We start from the raw sequence: 17,592 nt of genomic DNA, 5'->3' as shown, positions 1-17,592 counted from the left end.
GCCATAAATAAAAATAAATATATACAAATAAATATTTTAAAAGTGGAGGTAGCAAGCCTATCAAAGGTGGGTGTCCGTCAGGTCGGAGGATTTATTTGCCCTTGTTTGTTCCAACCTATCCTCTTTTCAACAGTAGATAAAACGAGTACCAGTAATGTAGACAATAGTAACATCTGTCATTACAGTTCCCGTCTTGACGCACCTTAAGGAGAATCAATTATAATTCATCAGAACAACAATTATCATGACTTATTTTGTTTTCTGATTCACAAAGTTGAAATTCCAGTTAATCCTTGTGCATTTCTCTCCCATATAGCGCCCACCTGTGAGCCTCATAGCCACTACAACGCTTGCATGACCGCTTGCCCTGCGACATGCCTTGACCGTACTGCCCCAGACAACTGCAGCGAGCCCTGCGTCGAGGGCTGCGAGTGTAATGAGGGGTATGTCCAGAGTGGGGCCACCTGTGTGTCCACTGCTGACTGCGGCTGCTGGTACCAGGACCAGTACTACCAGGTGAGTGCTGCTGTCATAGATGGTACATTGTATTGCGGTCGACACCTGTTAGTAGCCGGCTTGACGAGAGGTCTCAGAAGATGCTGTCAGCTAGAGGTGAGCGTGACAAGAAATTAACTGGTAGATCTGAGCCAGAGCTACATTATGGTCTATTAATCAAACATAAGGGTTTTGGACAGCACGCATCCTGAACTGGCATATCTAAAGCACTTATATATTTGTTCATGAAGAAAAAGGAGGGTCGGTGAAATAAAACCTTGGGCACGGATCACACAGTTTATGGAAGCAGGGAAGCCAGGACTGATCTCCAGTATTCTGGTTTCACTTTGTGCTGTTGAGCCATGAGATGGGTATATCTTTTCTGACTCATTGTATACACCGATATTGTTCTTTTATTTTATTTCTTGGGACATGGCATTATAGTGTGGGGGGCACTTGGAAGTGAGATGAAAGCTCAGCTGGTATTGGGCTGAAGGGTCCAAGAGGACCTTGACTGAGGCAGATCCAGGATCCTGGATTGAGTCTTCTTCGAGCTTCCAGTGGCTCTCGCACCTCTACTGTCAGAGTTTGGCATGGCCAAAGTGCACATTTGAGTGCAGGAAATTCTCGAGTCAGTGGTTAGTGCATAGGATAGAACTGGAATATTACTACCACTTCCTAAAAGTATTTCTGGACCTGGGAGAGAACAAATGTCTCAAAGCTGAAAGAAACTAGACTCATGACTTCTGCCGTCAATCAGAGACAGAGACTGTTTCCTAAGGGTCAGATGGACGACCTCCTTTTTGCCAGCTCCTGGGACACAAAAATCAGATGTACTCCTGGTGCCCAGAAGGTCCAGCTGCCCACAGAACACTGGACCCTGGAGGGTCCCTGGCTATGGGGAGACTGTGTACCTGGAAGCCTGTCCTGAGGCCCTGATGGATGCCGTAGTTACCAAGCAGAACTTTTCAAGTAATTGGAGAAAAGTGGAATTGTTTCCATTTATAGACAGGTGGGACAAGGTGACAGGTCTTCCCCAGAGAGGTCAGGTTAAAATGAAAACCAGGCTCTTCTTGCTCATCAATGTTTGCCACACTAGAAGATAGTTCATCAGGAGATCACAGTAAAGGTATTTGACATTGTAGAGTCGTCCCATCTGGCTAACTCTTTCAGCCTTGCCCCCCCCTGTGAATTCAGAGAACCTAGAATGTATTTGAGAGCAAAGATAAGTCCTGTTGTCCGTTTCAAGGCAGTAAATCTTTTGCAGTGGCAATGAGAACTTGGCAGCTATGAAATCCAGTCCTGTCCTTCTTTTGACACCAACCCTGCCCTGCTTTAAGTCTTTGATCTCCTAAAATTAGGCTAAGACTGATGAACCACTTATTGTATCCGATCTCCACTCCATCTCGGTGAGACTGAAATCCCGCGTAGGTCTACGTCAAATGTGAACCAACAGTTTACATTGGAGCTTTATTTCTTCTAGCCTCCTTTTAGCTTAAAACATTTGAAAAATCAAGCTCCCTTTACCCACTTTTCATTGAGTTGGGGTGTGATTTCTCATTGGTTTTTTCTAGAAATTGATTTGGGAGTGATATTGCATTGTTTTATTGGCTTCACAATTGTTAGTCCTGCTTGCGCCTTACTCTTTTCTCTGGGGAAGTACATTCTGCTTGTGCTATAGCTTCCAGAGGATCAACAGAGGCTCTTTAAGAACCAGATTGTGGTTACTTAGTTGGAAAAGGTAACCCCTCCCAAATTAAGAACATCAATTCAATTTCAGACAATCAATTAACCTTGCTACTGATTTTCGGAAAAAGTCAGAAAATGATTCCTGAATTTCCAGAAGCACTGATCAAAAGTTGATAAATGGACAAGATGACGTTACTTTAATAGAGACAAGTAGTTGTTGCTGTGCCACTGGTAAGGCAAACCTGTGTGTAGACAGCGTATATTCTCAATAAGCTAAAGTCAATAGCATGGGGCAGAATTTCCAGGACAAACTGAATGCCCAGTGGCTCTTGATCTAAACAAGAGCTCCTGTTTTCAATCCTTGAGCATGCCTAGTATGCTGGGAAGTATTTCTTTTCACTATCAGTGGCTTTTCATGTCCTTTGGAACGCAGGACAACTGTTTGCGGTTACAACAACTGACTTTACATGCTACCTGTCTGAAATAGTCCTCTCCTGATTGAATTTTATCTGCAATTTGAGATCACATCAACCTCCTAGTTACAAGAATATGGGGTAACATTGGAGGCAAAGATCACCCATCGGATACCTTGTGTATTGAAGGAGGAGAAGTCCATCTGATTTGAACATAAGTCGTCATCGAGAGAGCAGTAGAAGGCAGGGGTGTAGGGAAATCAGCCAGTGGTAGGAACATCAGCAATATAACGTCTGTGAAAGTAAGAAGCCCTGCAGCAGAAGATGCCCCAGCTTCATGGAAGCTCTACTCCACAAAGGAAGGTAGGTAAAGCAAAGTATATGATATAGAGAAAAGAATATACAGATTAGTTCAAGTAAGATAATAACACTTCAGGCACAGGATGGTTAGGAAACAGACCACATATAAAAGATGCACGAAAGAGACCGCTTATAAGGGTGCTAGGAAAGCACCAAACACATTAGGACAATGTGAATTTTGTTCATGATTCTCTGTGAATATGAACAAAATACTGAGAGGCAACTATGCTTTGTTACAGTCGATTCAAAAATGAAACTAAAAGTGGAGGTCGGGATTGCACATGCGTTGCGCACACACGCAACGCAGTGCACACAGTGTCTATTGATCTTATGTGCTGCCACTCTTCAGAAATGGGTCTCACAGATTCTGAGACTAACTAAAAGACATGTAACAGGACATATTGTGTTTGTAGTGGGTCTAGCTTCTATCCTAGAAAAGACTTCTTAAATCTCCTAAGGAGCCCTCACAAATTTAAGCTATCCTTTCCATACCTTTTGTTAGTCTTAAAACATAGCTGTCTCTCTGTTTCTAGGGTACTCGCACAATAGGTCTCTCTGTGACCGGTTATAGGATATGGGCCTACTTTAAAGTTTGGCAGAAGGGTTACTCCATCACAAATATGATGGACATCCCACCCGCAGTATTATGAATTCCATGGGATATAATGGAATCGTAATACGGTGGACGGGATATCTATCACTTTTGTGACGGTAAACGCATCTGCCAAACTCTAAATCAGGCCTCTTTTCGCTTGTTTTGGAGTTGTTGTTACGAGTTACTATTATGATGATAAAGGCAATTTCATAACTTAAAACACAGCAGGTCTATCTAAGGGCCTGATTTCGATCACGGCAGACGGGTTACTCCATCACAATGGTGATGAATATCCTGTCTGCTGAAATATAAATCTCACTGGATATAATGAGATTGATATTTCAGTGGATGGGATATCTGTCACCTTTGTGACGGAGTAACCCATCTGCCGAGGTCTATATCAGGCCCCATGTCTCCTTATTAGAACTTTTGATAGGCTTCTGAAATTCAGGTCTCACCGGTACTGTTGTATAGGTGCATGCACAGCTGTGTACCCTTGAGATTGACCAATGGAGAAGCGCTCAAGTCAGTTCAAGACAGCAGTAGCTAAATTAGGCATAATTGATCCCAGAAGAGAATTCAATATATAGGGGCCGATTATGATGGCGGACGGACCTGAGTCCGTCCTCCACCATAGAGTAGGAGGGACCGTCCGCAGGGGCAGCGGCGGTCCCTCCATGCAGATTAGGATGTGACCGCCAGGGTGGCGGTCACATCCTCTCTTTTTAACATTGCGGCAGGTGCAGCTTCAAGCTGCACCCGCCGCAATGTTAAAAATGAATGCACGGCATTTGCGTGCACAAAGCGGCAGGCACCGCGCGGTGCCTGCCGCTTTGTTCACGCAAATGCAGGGGGGTACCATAGGTACCCCCCATGTGCACCCGCCACCCCCCCTTCACCCAGGGGGCCCGCAACGGACCCCCGAAGTGAAGGTCTGTATCCTTTTCCACAGCAGAAAAGCCGCAGTGGAAAAGCATACTTTCTACTCCATCATAATATGGCTGGCGGTGCCTGATAGACACCGCGAGCCATGTTAATGCTTTTCCGCTGCGGTCGGAAGGCGACCGCGGCGGAAAAGAGGCAGAAAGATTCCAAGACCCACCAGCCATCCTAATTTGGCGGTGGGTCTTTCAAGCATCCGTGGCGGTTTTCCCGCATCCTCCGGGCCGGCGGTGGCTTCCGCCGGCCCGGAGGATGCGGGAAATCCGCGATCCTAATGACCCCCATAGAGTGGAATCGAAAGAGTGTGATGCATCGGGTCCTGAGACAGTTGTGGGATATTGGATAAAATGCTGCATTCTCAGAGAGCCGGGCTCGACACAATCTTTGATATATTCTTTTCTATCCCTGCAGAAAGGAGAGAGCTTCACCGAAGAGAATTGTAAGAGAAGATGTGAGTGTAAAGGGAATAACCTCATGCAATGCTCTGCAATCGCCTGCACGAGTGATGAAATCTGTAAGATTCAAAATGGCGTCAGGGGTTGCTACCCAGCAAGCACTGCCACCTGCCACATCTATGGAGATCCGCACTACACAACATTCGATGGGAGACTTCACCACTTCCAGGGATCCTGTAACTACACAGTGACTGAGACCTGTGGGTACACCTCAACCAGATTCAGTGTTACCACCCGCAACGAGCATCGCGGCAGCCCAAGCTGGACCGCTCTGAACTCAGTCGCGCTAACAGTGAATTCGAATCATATCGCTCTGAGGAAGAACAAACTGGTTTATGTGAGTATAAATTTATGTACCAGTTACTCATCTGAAAACTTCATTTCTGACATTACATCACAATATATTCAGGAAAAACTTACTATATTACCAACAATGGTTGTCATTAGATATGTTAGGAGATGATATTGATTGGAGATGAGCCTTCAACATCAATCGGTAGAATAGTTTTTTACATCATACCCAGGAGTGAATTTTAAGTCTGGACCATGAGTTAAATAATAATTTAATACATCATTGCATTTGCGGAAATAGGAAGCTGTGGTTGTAAGGGAGTCCATTAGGTTGTATTTTGTTTCATTCAATACTGTAAACATGTTGTTGTTGGTATTATTATTAATATTCTGATAAATTGCTATTTTTATTCACGTCCTAGATATATGTATGTATCAGAAAACATCACGTACGTTCCATAGGTAACAGATAATTTAATTCCCGGGTGTAAGGTGGCAGTTAAAGCCGAAGCACGCACAACGGTGTGTAAGCATGGGTTTGAATTATACCCTGGGGTTTGGGGCAGAGATATAAATACAACAGACAGATCTATCGACAGCACGTAGTGTGGAGCACAGATGTTAGCGTGGAGGAGGCCAGGAGGAGGTTTCAACTAGGCGTCAAAGCAGCGTTGAAGTAATATGGGTGAGGAAGAGAAGACACCTGTGAGTAGAGGACAGGCGCAGCAGAGGTGAAGTAGAGAAGCAATCCTGGGAGAGTGAGGCATCGAGGTTGTCACGCTGTGGCGAGGTGTCTTTGAGTAGATGAGACTTCTTTGGAAGCCAGGTTTCAGTTGAAATGATGAGACACATTGGAGCATGAGGCTTCTTCTCTTTTCCTAAATGCTTTTCTTCATTTAAAACTTGATATTGATACTGTTCTAAATTTGGCTTGTTCCACTGCAGGCATTGGTTGCATGGTTAGGTGAAGTTTTCTAGCTGTGCCTAGAGCTGTATTTTTGTCATGATGTACTACCTAGAAGAGGTGTCCATGATGGCTGAAGATACTGAGAGAATTTTCATGAGATACCAAAGATCTAAAGGGAATTTCCTTTGTTGTGACCTAAAGGTCTAGAAAATTGGACTCCAGCACTAATATGAGTTTCCCCTAGTGTCCTGATGTTTTGAAGAATTTTATTTCATTGCTTCAAGTACCCATATGGGTGACATCATTGAAATGTGTTCATCTTAATAGTGTCTTGTCATTTTATCACTGTATGAATTGCTGTACACCACACCTACATTAGGATGCAGCGTATTCCGAGATAATACCTGGATAGCATCTTCGAGTGTTATCTCCTTGGCTACCGAGTTCACGCCAAACAGGAAAATATTTGTTTTTTAATACATTAAACTATCTTTCTGCCACTCTGCATTGGAAACACATGGCTATATTTCAATTAGAAAGAGCTATGCAGTGCCTTCCATGTTCACCTCTTATCCATTTTCCATTGAGTAATGGAAACACTTTACAGTAGCACGGGCGGAAAAGTTGACTAGGTGGGTGAAGAAGTGACCAATTAAAAGATTGGTGCAGTTAAGGATTGTAAGGTAGAACACTTGAATATCAAGAAGCCCTGAGATGGAATGGAATGTGCAGATTTAAGAGCACCCAGAAGACCTTTGATCATGAAATTGAGGGCAAAGTAGAATGAATTATGGTTACCGAGTAGGAAACATATAAATCATATTGATTAACTTGCTGAGAGTAACAACAGGTTTCCTTAAAGATGAATTCTCTGTCCTCAATGAATAATAAAAAGAAATGCAAACACAGAGATTTGACACAACATTTGCAGCAGAACTGATTCATCTTCAAGAGTGGTCAATATCCCGTGAGCAGAGTGTGCACTCAGACAAACAACAAGTCATATTGTTCCTGGTGAGACATTACAGAAAACATACACACAGGTTGTGATTGTTACCAAAGCAAATGTCTGTTTTACCTGCATAATTTACTCATACTATACTAAAACCTGCATTCCTATGTTTGCTGTGGTTTGAAATGTATTAAAAAAAATAAAAGTAAGTCGATTTTATAAGAGAACATCTACAAATAATTAGGGGTTTCCGCCTGGAACAAATGATAAAATGAGCTTCTTCCTTGTTTTGCTTTCACTCAGCTTAATCACATTAAAACTGCTCTGCCTATCACCGTATCGGGCATGACGATATCACTTCTTGGCTCCTACGTGACGGTGACCACAAACTTTGGTCTTGAGCTTCAGTTTGACGGTGACCAGGAACTCCTTGTCAGAGTGAAGGAATACCACAAAAGCGTGTTGTGTGGATTGTGTGGGACCTACTCGGACAACCCGCAGGACGACTTCTTGACACCGAATGGAGTTGTAGTCCAAGATGTCAATCAGTTTGGAAACAGCTGGAGAGTGCCCGATAGTGAATGGACGTGAGTAGCTATTTACACAAAGCCACAGCAGTAAATGTTAGGGTGATACAGCGAGGAGAAACATCAGGCCATATTCATTCCATGAAGGATACCTCTTAGTGCAAACCAGCCCAAGATAGGGGTGAGATCATTCATTTTATGTACCTGTTACTGTTCTCAGGCTCAAGGCATCTCACCCCTTATGTGAGTTTTCCTTTATCACTAATCCAGAGAATGAGCATCTGTTATGGAATCATATTATCTGCACAGGTTAAATCTGTACAATTCTCAATAAATCTTGTTTTAATCAGGCCATACTTATAAAAGAAAACCTACCTCTATTTGGAAGATAGTATTATCTGCTCCTATCAGCTTTTTTGGGCAAGACCTTTTATATCAATGTTTACAACTCATGACCAGTCTGCCTTTGTCCTCACAGTTGCAGCTCAACTCCGCCTCCACCCGTAACCTGCTCACCACCCTTGCAGCAAGAATCCGAAGGGAAGTGCAGGATCCTCACCACAGGGAGCGGTCCCTTCGCTGCCTGCCATGCGCATATACCTCCTGAGACGTACTTTGAGAGCTGCGTCTATGATGCGTGTGCCAACGGGGGCAGCACAGAGTGGCTCTGCAGAGCCCTGGAGTCCTACGCAGAAGCCTGCAAAGCTGCAGGAGTAGACCTGGGAGATTGGAAGAAGGACACCATCTGCGGTGAGTGCCGGTGGATCCCGCCGCCTAATTAATAATGTGTGCACTTATCTCAAGAGGATTCCTTTGAGAGAACAACATTTCAATGTAACTCAAAGTTCAACTTATCATTGGTTTTTGCCTTTTACTTTAACATAACATGTTAAAGGTTCCATAGGCATGAGACAGTATTTCAAAGCCATGAAAAAATTACTGCACAAAGATGTCTCCAGGCAACACATCTTGAAAGCTGTGTATTTAATTAACACTGCCTTCTTTACTGTTGTACCCTGTAAGTATTTTAGTTGGCAAGTGCACCTGGGAGATTTCAACATTTGCAATGGAATAAAGTTAGCCAATTGACATTAAAAAAATATATGGTTCAGCATCACACACATCTGTCCATTCAGCTGATTGCAAATGATACTCTGAAGTCATGTATTTTTGCACCTATAGAATTGTCATTTTCAAACTTTGCTCATCTTGTGCCATAGTGTTAATGATGGTCATAAAATTATAGTTTGTTAATGATACAAACATTTGTACTTTTAGTTACCAACACATTTCTGATTCCTCCAGTTGCCACCTCTATTTATTCTTCTTTCAGAAGGTTCTCAATCAAGCAGGGGTTTGTATAGCGTGGCTACTCACCCGTGAGGGTCTCAAGGTGATGGGGGTGGGGGTGGTGCTGCTTATCCGTCTGGGTTGTTAGATGTCAACTTGTGTAATACTTTAGCTTAATTCCAGATTCAGGGGGGATAGCAGTTCCCTAAGAGATGGGTTGTGTCAAACCCACATCTCTGGACTTTGGTGCCATGGTAGGGTTTTATCATGTTTTCATGGATTCTACCAGATAAAGAGGAAACACGGGTCAAAGCTCTCTGAGGTGGCTAATGAGCTATTAATTAACTTTTAATTCATTTTGGCACTGTGGAACACATTTTTAATAAGTAAAAAAGCAAACTTAACACCCGTAACTCAGTGATAATAAACTCATTTAGCACAAAATCCCCAAGTAAGCAAAACACTGAGGTGTTAGTTAAACTCAGTATCACATAACGGTTTTGTACAGATTTGGAGACTTTGAAGATTTGTCACACCAAATGTTGTTAATCAAGGTATCTCTCCAAACTACACTGAACACCCACAAACACAGGAGTGTTTGAGGATTGACATGGTTTTGCATGTAGCTTTCTACTGGGGATCACAAGCAAAACTACTCCTCTGAAATGAAAAGTGCCATTGGATGTATTTGTGTATGTATGTGGAGCAAACCTAGCTGATACGAAAGCGGGCGTTGTGCAGGGTGAATGGTACAAACAATAATGGTTCTGTCGGAAGGGAATACCTAATGATACGGTATTCAAATTCAATTACTCCATTAATATGTTTCTGTTGGGGTACACATGTGGTGGCACTTATACTTAAAACAAAAACACTGACCCCATTGGTAGAGAAAGTACATTTTAAGTCATGTACTTTCTTATTATTTCAAATTATTTTCAAACATCAGTTGTGCTGTCCAAACGACAAATGAACATATACAAAACAAAACACAGAAATTTGTGAAGGACTGGTACACATTAAAACATACATACATAAATACGTGGTAGGTCAATTATTAAAGATTGTCAACTGTGAACACAATAGTCAAGTAGGCAAATCAATTCGTTTTTGTTGATAACAGACTTTGTACATTTGGATCTCAAGTTTGGTGCGTCAAACTTGAGATCCAACTGTACAAAGTCCGTTAGGAACAAAAACGAATTGATTTGCCTACTTGACTATTGTGTTCACAGTTGACAATCTTTAATAATTGACCTACCACGTATTTATATATGTATGTTTTAATGTGTACCAGTCCTTCACAAATTTCTGTGGTTTTTTGTATATGTTCATTTGTCGTTTGGACAGCACAACTAATGTTTGAAAATAATTTGAAATAATAAGAACGTACATGACTAAAAATGTACTGTCTCTACCAATGGGGTCGTTTTTTTTTTTTAAGTATAAGTGCCACCACATTTGTACCCCAACAGGGACATATAAATGCAGTAATAGAATTTGAATACCGTATCATTTGGTATTCCCTTCCGACAGAACCATTATTGTTTGTATAACTACCCGCCCAGGTTCTGAGGGTTACAGGGTCACCCCATTATACTTAGCAGGGTGAATGATAAGCATACAGTCCAGGAGTGATAGAAGAGAAAGTGGGCGTTGCACTGGGGCACAGGCAAGCCTACCGTCAAAGAGTAGAGGAGAGGTTGCTGATTATAAGATTGTTACTGCACTGTGATGTAGATGTAGTGTGTCTTAAATGTTTTCCAAAATTGGAGCAGCATTGGAACAGTCCTTATGGATACAGGATGTTGTTCCATATCCAGGGTGCACAGATGGGCAAGGGCTGCTGGTTTGTTTTTTCTATTTTACACGTCTTATTCTCCAGTCTGAGTAGCCAGTCTGATGGTGTGCTAAGAGCCATCAGAGATGGTGAGCATGTCTGCATGAAATGTGCGTGTGTGTGTGTGTTGGGGGGTGGGCAGCAGTTTGTGAATGGTCATGGTGGCTTTGTTCATGTTGCTGGTGGTTTTGAAGATGGTGCGAGTCAGTAAGTGTGGCCAATGGATTTGCATCAGGGTGAGAGTGATCTATTTAAATGTCTTCTGGCACTGGATGAGATGTTTCTGAAGCTGTAAAATGCTCATAAGAGTTGCCAGAGTGATTTCTGAGAGGCAACGGAGCAGGGCATTCCCTTCATCCAGATGCAAGAGTATGAAGGCTTGAACAGCAGTTCTGAAGTCAGTTTCTGGAAAAACCTATTGTACTTTAGAAGAGGGAGCTGTTACCAAGCTGTCTTTGTGTTTTTTGGTCATATGATGCTTGACGGTGAGGTTGATGTCCAAGTTAAATCCAAGTGACTTGGCATTCCTTAAAGTTGGGGTTTGAACCTGTCAAGGCTCACGTCACTGAGCCTGGTTTCTACTCTTTCTTGCGTGGTGTTTGTGGCACATAACAGGAGTTCTGTCTTTATTAGGTTGATTTCCAGGTAGGCGCAGGACAGCCAGGACTGGATGAGGAGCAAACATCGTTTGAGACTTTGGATGCCTGAAGCCGAGGAGACATTGAGTTGTGTATTCTTGACATATTGGAGAATCTTTCTGGTGTTATGTGTGAGTGGAGCCCTTTGAGGCTCTATGTCAAGGCTGAAGGTGACAAGAGACTATACAGAACCCTGGAGGCCTCCACAGGTGAAAAGGATCTGTTGTGACCTGTTGGTGCCCATGTGAACAAACTGGTGGTGGCAACAGACGGAGCAGGACACCCAGTGAAGGATATTGCCAGTGAATGCCATTCGAGACTCCGGGGTGTGGATGAAGGTTGGGTGGCTGACTTTGTTGATGGAACGGGTCATCATCTGTGGTCAGGGGGAATCATCTAAGATGTATGAGGTAGCTTTCTCTGTGTTGAAGGAATGGGTCATCATCTGTGGTCAGGAGGGCATGAACTAAGATGTAGGAGGTAGTTTCTCTGTGTTTAAATGTGATCTGAAACTTGATTAGGCGTCATTAAGAAGATGGTTAGCACAGTGAGATAGGGATGGTAAGTGGTCGGTGCAGTCCTGGAGTACATGTGGCTTACATTGGATTGCTGATATTGTTGAAAAGATGAGGACACAGATGTGGCCTTTGGTGTGTGTTGTCTGGGTGATGTGTTGTAACAAATTGAGTAAGTAGATGAGGTTGAGGAGGGTGTTTCTTGGTTTTTCCTTTGACACTCTGCATTCTGGGAGGTTGAAGTCACCCACAACGGTGATGTTGGTGTGTTTGGTAGATGAGGTGGGGGAGATCTGAAGATTCATCAATGAAGTGTTTGTTCTGCTTGTGAGGCCTGTTGATGGCATATCGGGAGCTCCATGGAGTTGAGTGTCACTTGCTTGCCTATGGTGTAGGACCAGGAGGACTTAGGAATGGCAGCTAGGCGTCTTTCCTTCATATAGACACAGTCCACACAATGGATGCTGTAGCCTATGGTAACAAGGACATCTCGGCTGTGTGAGGATGTGGGGGTGAACCATGTTTCTGTGATACAGAGTTTGTCAAGATTCTGATAGGTGAGAAGGTGTGTGATAACTGGTGCATGGAGCAGTACAGAGCAAGCGTTAATGACCATGAGTTGGAATGTGTATTCTGTAGTTTGAGGATCTTGTGGTAGTTAATGGGATATGTACAAGGTTGAATCTACATGTTATGAGGATGTTATCTGAGTCTTTGTGTTGTTTCAGTCTGGGTGTTAATGTTGGGATTGTCCATATGGGGTCCGGGGTGTGGCACAAGATCATATCTTACCTTGCAGGTTTCAATGGAACAGGGGTTCGCTCCCAAAGCAAGTCGTAATACTGACAGGTCTAAACAGGTAATGCCCCTGCCTGTGTTCACCCTTTGCGTGGACACCGGGCAGTGAGACGTCCTGATGAATTGACTAAAGTAAGGAGAAGACAGGCAGTGATGTCACTTCCAGTGCAGAATGATGATGGGAAAGGCAGTGAGGTCACTTCCTTTTCAGATAGGTGAAGGCAAATGAAATCCTTTTACCTGTCTCGTTCCTTTAAAGATAGTTTTGGTGGTAAACCAAGGTCCTCTATTCTTGTGCATACGGGTGATGGCCAGCAAGTGATGTCGTGTCCTGTTTTGATGAGTGATGGGAAGTGAAGTCCTGTTGCCTGGCTTATTCTTTTAAAGATGAGCTTGTCTGGAAACTTATGATGTCACTACGGTGCAAGTGGGAGATGGTAAACGTTGTGATGTGGGAAACGGTATTAAACCTCCATGTTTTATATGATGAATGCGAAGGGGCTTTTCCAGGGAGAAAAATGTTACTTGTTAAAAAAATATTTACAAATACCTGCTCTTGCATTTTTCTCTGCATCAAGGGAGTATTCTAAGAAATCAACTATGAAGAAGACTTTCAGGGGTACTTCTAGATTCTTTGTGAATCCCATAAAAGTCTGAATAAAGTTCTGACTTTTAATGTTGGCTTTGCCTTTTTTGTATCTGCCCCTTTGATATCTTTATTGCGAAAACTTAAAAAATGACAAACATTTGCATTAAGCATAATCATTTTTCTTCATTTTAAAAGCTGGGTATTAATTTAGCTTTGACCAAGGAGTTGAGACTCAACAAGCTCTCTAGATGTTGGTTTGGACAAGGATAGCACCAGTTGTGATGAGTCAGGCAGAATTTTCTATGCCACCCTCAGATGAAGTTTCTCTACTCTATGCTCAGCTATGGTTGTATTTCTTCATCTATTTGTTAACAATGCTTTCTTTTTATGCAGTGACTGTCACAGTTCCTTCAAAGTCTCACAACAGTTATTTCTCTTTTCGCTCTTGAATCTTTGCAGATGTTACTTCAACACTATCAACACCGACTAGTACGATGACAGCTGTTACAGGTAAGACATCTGGACTCAAACGCTAACCAGCATCTTTTGCATTTGGAAAGGACTCACAGCTGTTTTTCTGATAGTGCCTTTCAGCCAGAGGATAGGAAGGGAACTCCCCAAGTATACATGGCGGTGTATGGGAACGCACTATACTCTGCGAAAATATATTTCTTGCAGTGAATATTGTTTTTTATAAAACACAAAGTTACATTTCTCTGCATAGTTTCTGCATGCAGAATTTTCTATCTGTAGAAAACGAGAAAAGACCTTTACAATGCGGTCGTTACACCGCGATACATTTACATCGTGGTAATTACAACGCAAGTCGTTACAACGACTTGCGCTGGATGGCGCTCTACACTAAGGAATAGTATGGTTTACTATTCTAACACCTTCCCTACTGTTACACACACTGGAGTTGGAATAGTAAATCATGCTATTCCTAAGGCCAGCACCTCTAGCGCAAGTCGTTGTAACGACTTGCATTGCAATAACCGCAATGTAACGTACCACGATCTAAATGCTCGCGTTGTATCATCACATATTCGTAGAAAACCCATATGCTTAAGTGAGCACAATAGAATAATTCAGCACATCTATGGTCTACGTTGACCCACTAGAGTATTCCCACAATGCTTTGTGAATCCCATTAAAGTTAGAAATGTAAGCCAAGCAGGAGTATTTGTCTGACTTTATGAACTTGACTTTTGAGAATTGAACAACTTGTTACCACAACCATCAGTATTGTAAATGCGTGTACTAAGGATTCCTGCTCTGCCAGCCATCTTCTGTCCTCGTATGAATCTGTTGGCCTCAGACAAAGTGTCTCTACTGCATTCTAACACATGTCACTCGTGAGATATATAATTTACCAATTTTTTTTATAAGACAGATGTTTACAATGCAACAACTGTTGATTCTCTTTTCTCTCTTAAAATATTGCAGATGTTACCTCAACACCTTTTATGTCAACAAGTGTGATTACTCCAAAACCAGTTATTACAGGTAATATATCTTGACACATGGCAGGTAGAAAGAAACCTTCACCTGGACCAAAGTCCACCAGATATTGACTCACAGGAGTCCTTTTCACCTCATTCTACCTTACTCTCGGGGTTTGTGGTTAAAGGTTCTGCATCATGTTGCGTACCTTCCATGGGCAGCGCAATCAAGTTGTAATCTCCCTATCTAAAGATGATCTCATTAGGTACAGAAAGCAAATCGTCAGCAATGATTTGACCAATAAAGTCCCCCACAAACAAACACAAATCCTTCGAAAAGTTAATCCTTGATTGTTTGATGTGCTGAGATTCATTGAAAAAACACAAGACTGCGTACAGTGGCATCAGGACTTCGCAGCACATCTCACACGGCACGTGGTAGCATGACACCGAGCGAAGAATTAAATATTTATGTTACATGTTTTCATGATATATATTCAAATGTATTGTTGACTTCTTTCAGAAGCAACATGTAGTGTGCACAGCGACCCTCACTACATCTCCTTTGACAAGCAAGCCCACACGTTTATGGGAACCTGCACGTACACGCTCTCAAAACTCTGCAACAGCAGCAGCCCGCTACCACCCTTCAACGTTGAAGCCGCAAATGAGCACCGGGGCACCAACACCTACGTCTCCTACGTCAAGTATGTCATTGTTGAGGTGCATGGACTCCGAGTCACCCTGGAGAAGCAGAAAGTGGTGAAGGTAGGTGTTAGTATTACTTGTATCGTCAACCCATGAACAGCAATCAAGTGAATGCAATAACCCATGGCATAATGTGTATTAAAGAATTTTAACACATGCCACAAAGATACTCAGCTGCTTATTTATTATAAAGATAACTGTAGCCATAAACAAAACATCTGGAAGTGTAACAATGCAAACACACGTTTCTGCCTCTCCTGATGTTTGGCAGGAAGCCAACCTGGTGGCACACGCACGACAAAAAGATAGACATACCAACCTGTTCTAGGCACCAGCTCAGGAGGAGGTGTAAGCATCCAGATGTGTTGGGTACAGCGCCTCATCATGGATGACTTCACTGTTAACCCCATTCACAGAACACTCATAGGTTTAGGTTCCCTACCTGTGCACAAACCTTTATGATTGTTTTGCAATGAAAACCCAGTCCCTTCCATTTGTACTAATTGCATAGAATGTTCCATTTCATTACCATTTGACTTGTTTTGGGGCCAGTTCACAAAGACATTGAAGAGAAGTTAATGACTTCATTACATACTCCAGATACCTCTTTGAATAGGCCTCTTGGTATTAAATACATGTCAAACTGGTATACTTTCTATTTTTTCCTGGAGCACCTTACATTTGACATGGGTCCTGTGCTCCCTATGCTGCCAGGTTCCGTTACTGTACCTGTCTAGTCATGAGTGCCCTACACACGTTGGTGATTTGCATGGTCACTTTCTTTTTATTATTACTAAGTCCTTCTGTCCGCTAGCGATTTTGAAGACCCGTGCATCCAGTTTTGGTGTTCTATTTGACGGGTTTTTTCTCCTAAATTTCTCTCTGTTTTTCATCCTGATTTTTCTAGTAAATATTACCTTTTCTTGCTGGTCTGGCCATTTCTTCAAGATTAGATTCCCTTTGGTTCCCCTCATTTCTGCCTTAGTGTCCATGACATCACCGAGTGCGGGATCCAGGGGCTTCAGGACCCTGCTCGGCGCCTGGGTTTAGAGAGGCGTGTACTGTAGTATCCGCTGATGTCTGAGGGGAGTGCTCAATTGGTGGAAATTCTAGTGCTTCCACTGTTTCTCTACCAATGGGGGAGTATGGTGGAGAAAATTCCACTCATGGACTCTTCTCCCTCTTCAGTGCTTCACCCAGTGCTCATTAATCAAAGTATTTTCAATGACCAGCCAACTCTAAATCAGCCATTTGTCTTTAACGGGGACTGAAGTTTCAGTCCAAAGATGAGGGTCAACAGTTGGTAGCTCTGTGGACTATAGAACATCCAAACTATAGTCAAAAAGTTTATTATGTTTTGGCTCTCAACGAGGGCCACATAAAATTAGACACACCATTATACAATAAGATAGTAAGTGAATAACGACATACAACAAAGGAAAACACTACTTATCGGCGAGTAAAGCAATCATCAACATCTCCCCGTACATCATTAATAAATATCTAAAAACCCTTTAAAAAATTTAAAAATTCTGGAACAAAACATTTCATTTGGGGGGGAGTAAAGTGCATAGAAGAACATTTTTACATTTGTAATTCCCAATTGTAAACAGATTGGTTTTAACCATTTATGGCGCAATGGGCGCAATGCAGGACAAATAAACAAGACGTGATTACGATCCTGTACAGCATTATTACAGAAATTACATATTGGAGATACCCCATACCATTTTGCTAAAAGAATATTAAGTGGAAGCAAGTCATGTCGTAAAAGGTACCATAATCTACGGACTCTATGGGGAATATTCCAAACGAGATATTGTTGAGTCTGCTTTGGAATATATGTTTTTACCAGGGATTCCCTTTCTTTTGATCTAGGTTGGGCAAGTATATCCAACCTATAACAAAGTTCCCAAGATGTACATTTTAGTTTAGATTTTAGTTCTGAGGGTGAAAGCAAGAATAAAGTGCTTTCATCCAACTCTAGCAGAGCTACTGCTTTTCTAAAGTTTTTTACTATTGACGAGAACTCGTTAAAATTGCCCAGAAGTTCCTTTTTAATAACTTCTCTTAGGGTACCAGGTTTACCTCTGGCCAAACTGGCTACCCATCTTACGAGAGCAACCAACCCCTGTGCCCAACAACT

The 17,592-nt window shown here is 42.4% G+C and overlaps 1 protein-coding gene across 1 annotated transcript in view; it reads left to right on the top strand.

Moving 5' to 3' along the window:
* Positions 1-17,592, top strand: part of LOC144791347 (uncharacterized) — a 363,412-nt gene that overhangs the window by 85,842 nt on the left and 259,978 nt on the right. Inside the window, exons 13-19 of the mRNA XM_078666025.1 lie at positions 317-516; positions 4,906-5,286; positions 7,403-7,686; positions 8,105-8,376; positions 13,756-13,806; positions 14,743-14,802; positions 15,262-15,506. Of these exons, the coding sequence (XP_078522151.1) occupies positions 317-516; positions 4,906-5,286; positions 7,403-7,686; positions 8,105-8,376; positions 13,756-13,806; positions 14,743-14,802; positions 15,262-15,506 (1,493 nt within the window). The remainder of the gene's footprint in view (positions 1-316; positions 517-4,905; positions 5,287-7,402; positions 7,687-8,104; positions 8,377-13,755; positions 13,807-14,742; positions 14,803-15,261; positions 15,507-17,592) is intronic.

This window comes from Lissotriton helveticus, chromosome 11 (genome assembly GCF_964261635.1).
Source record: "Lissotriton helveticus chromosome 11, aLisHel1.1, whole genome shotgun sequence".
Classification (NCBI taxonomy): Eukaryota; Metazoa; Chordata; class Amphibia; order Caudata; family Salamandridae; genus Lissotriton; species Lissotriton helveticus.
Note: the sequence above shows the minus strand (reverse complement) of the source record. Positions and strands in the feature narration are given on the sequence as shown.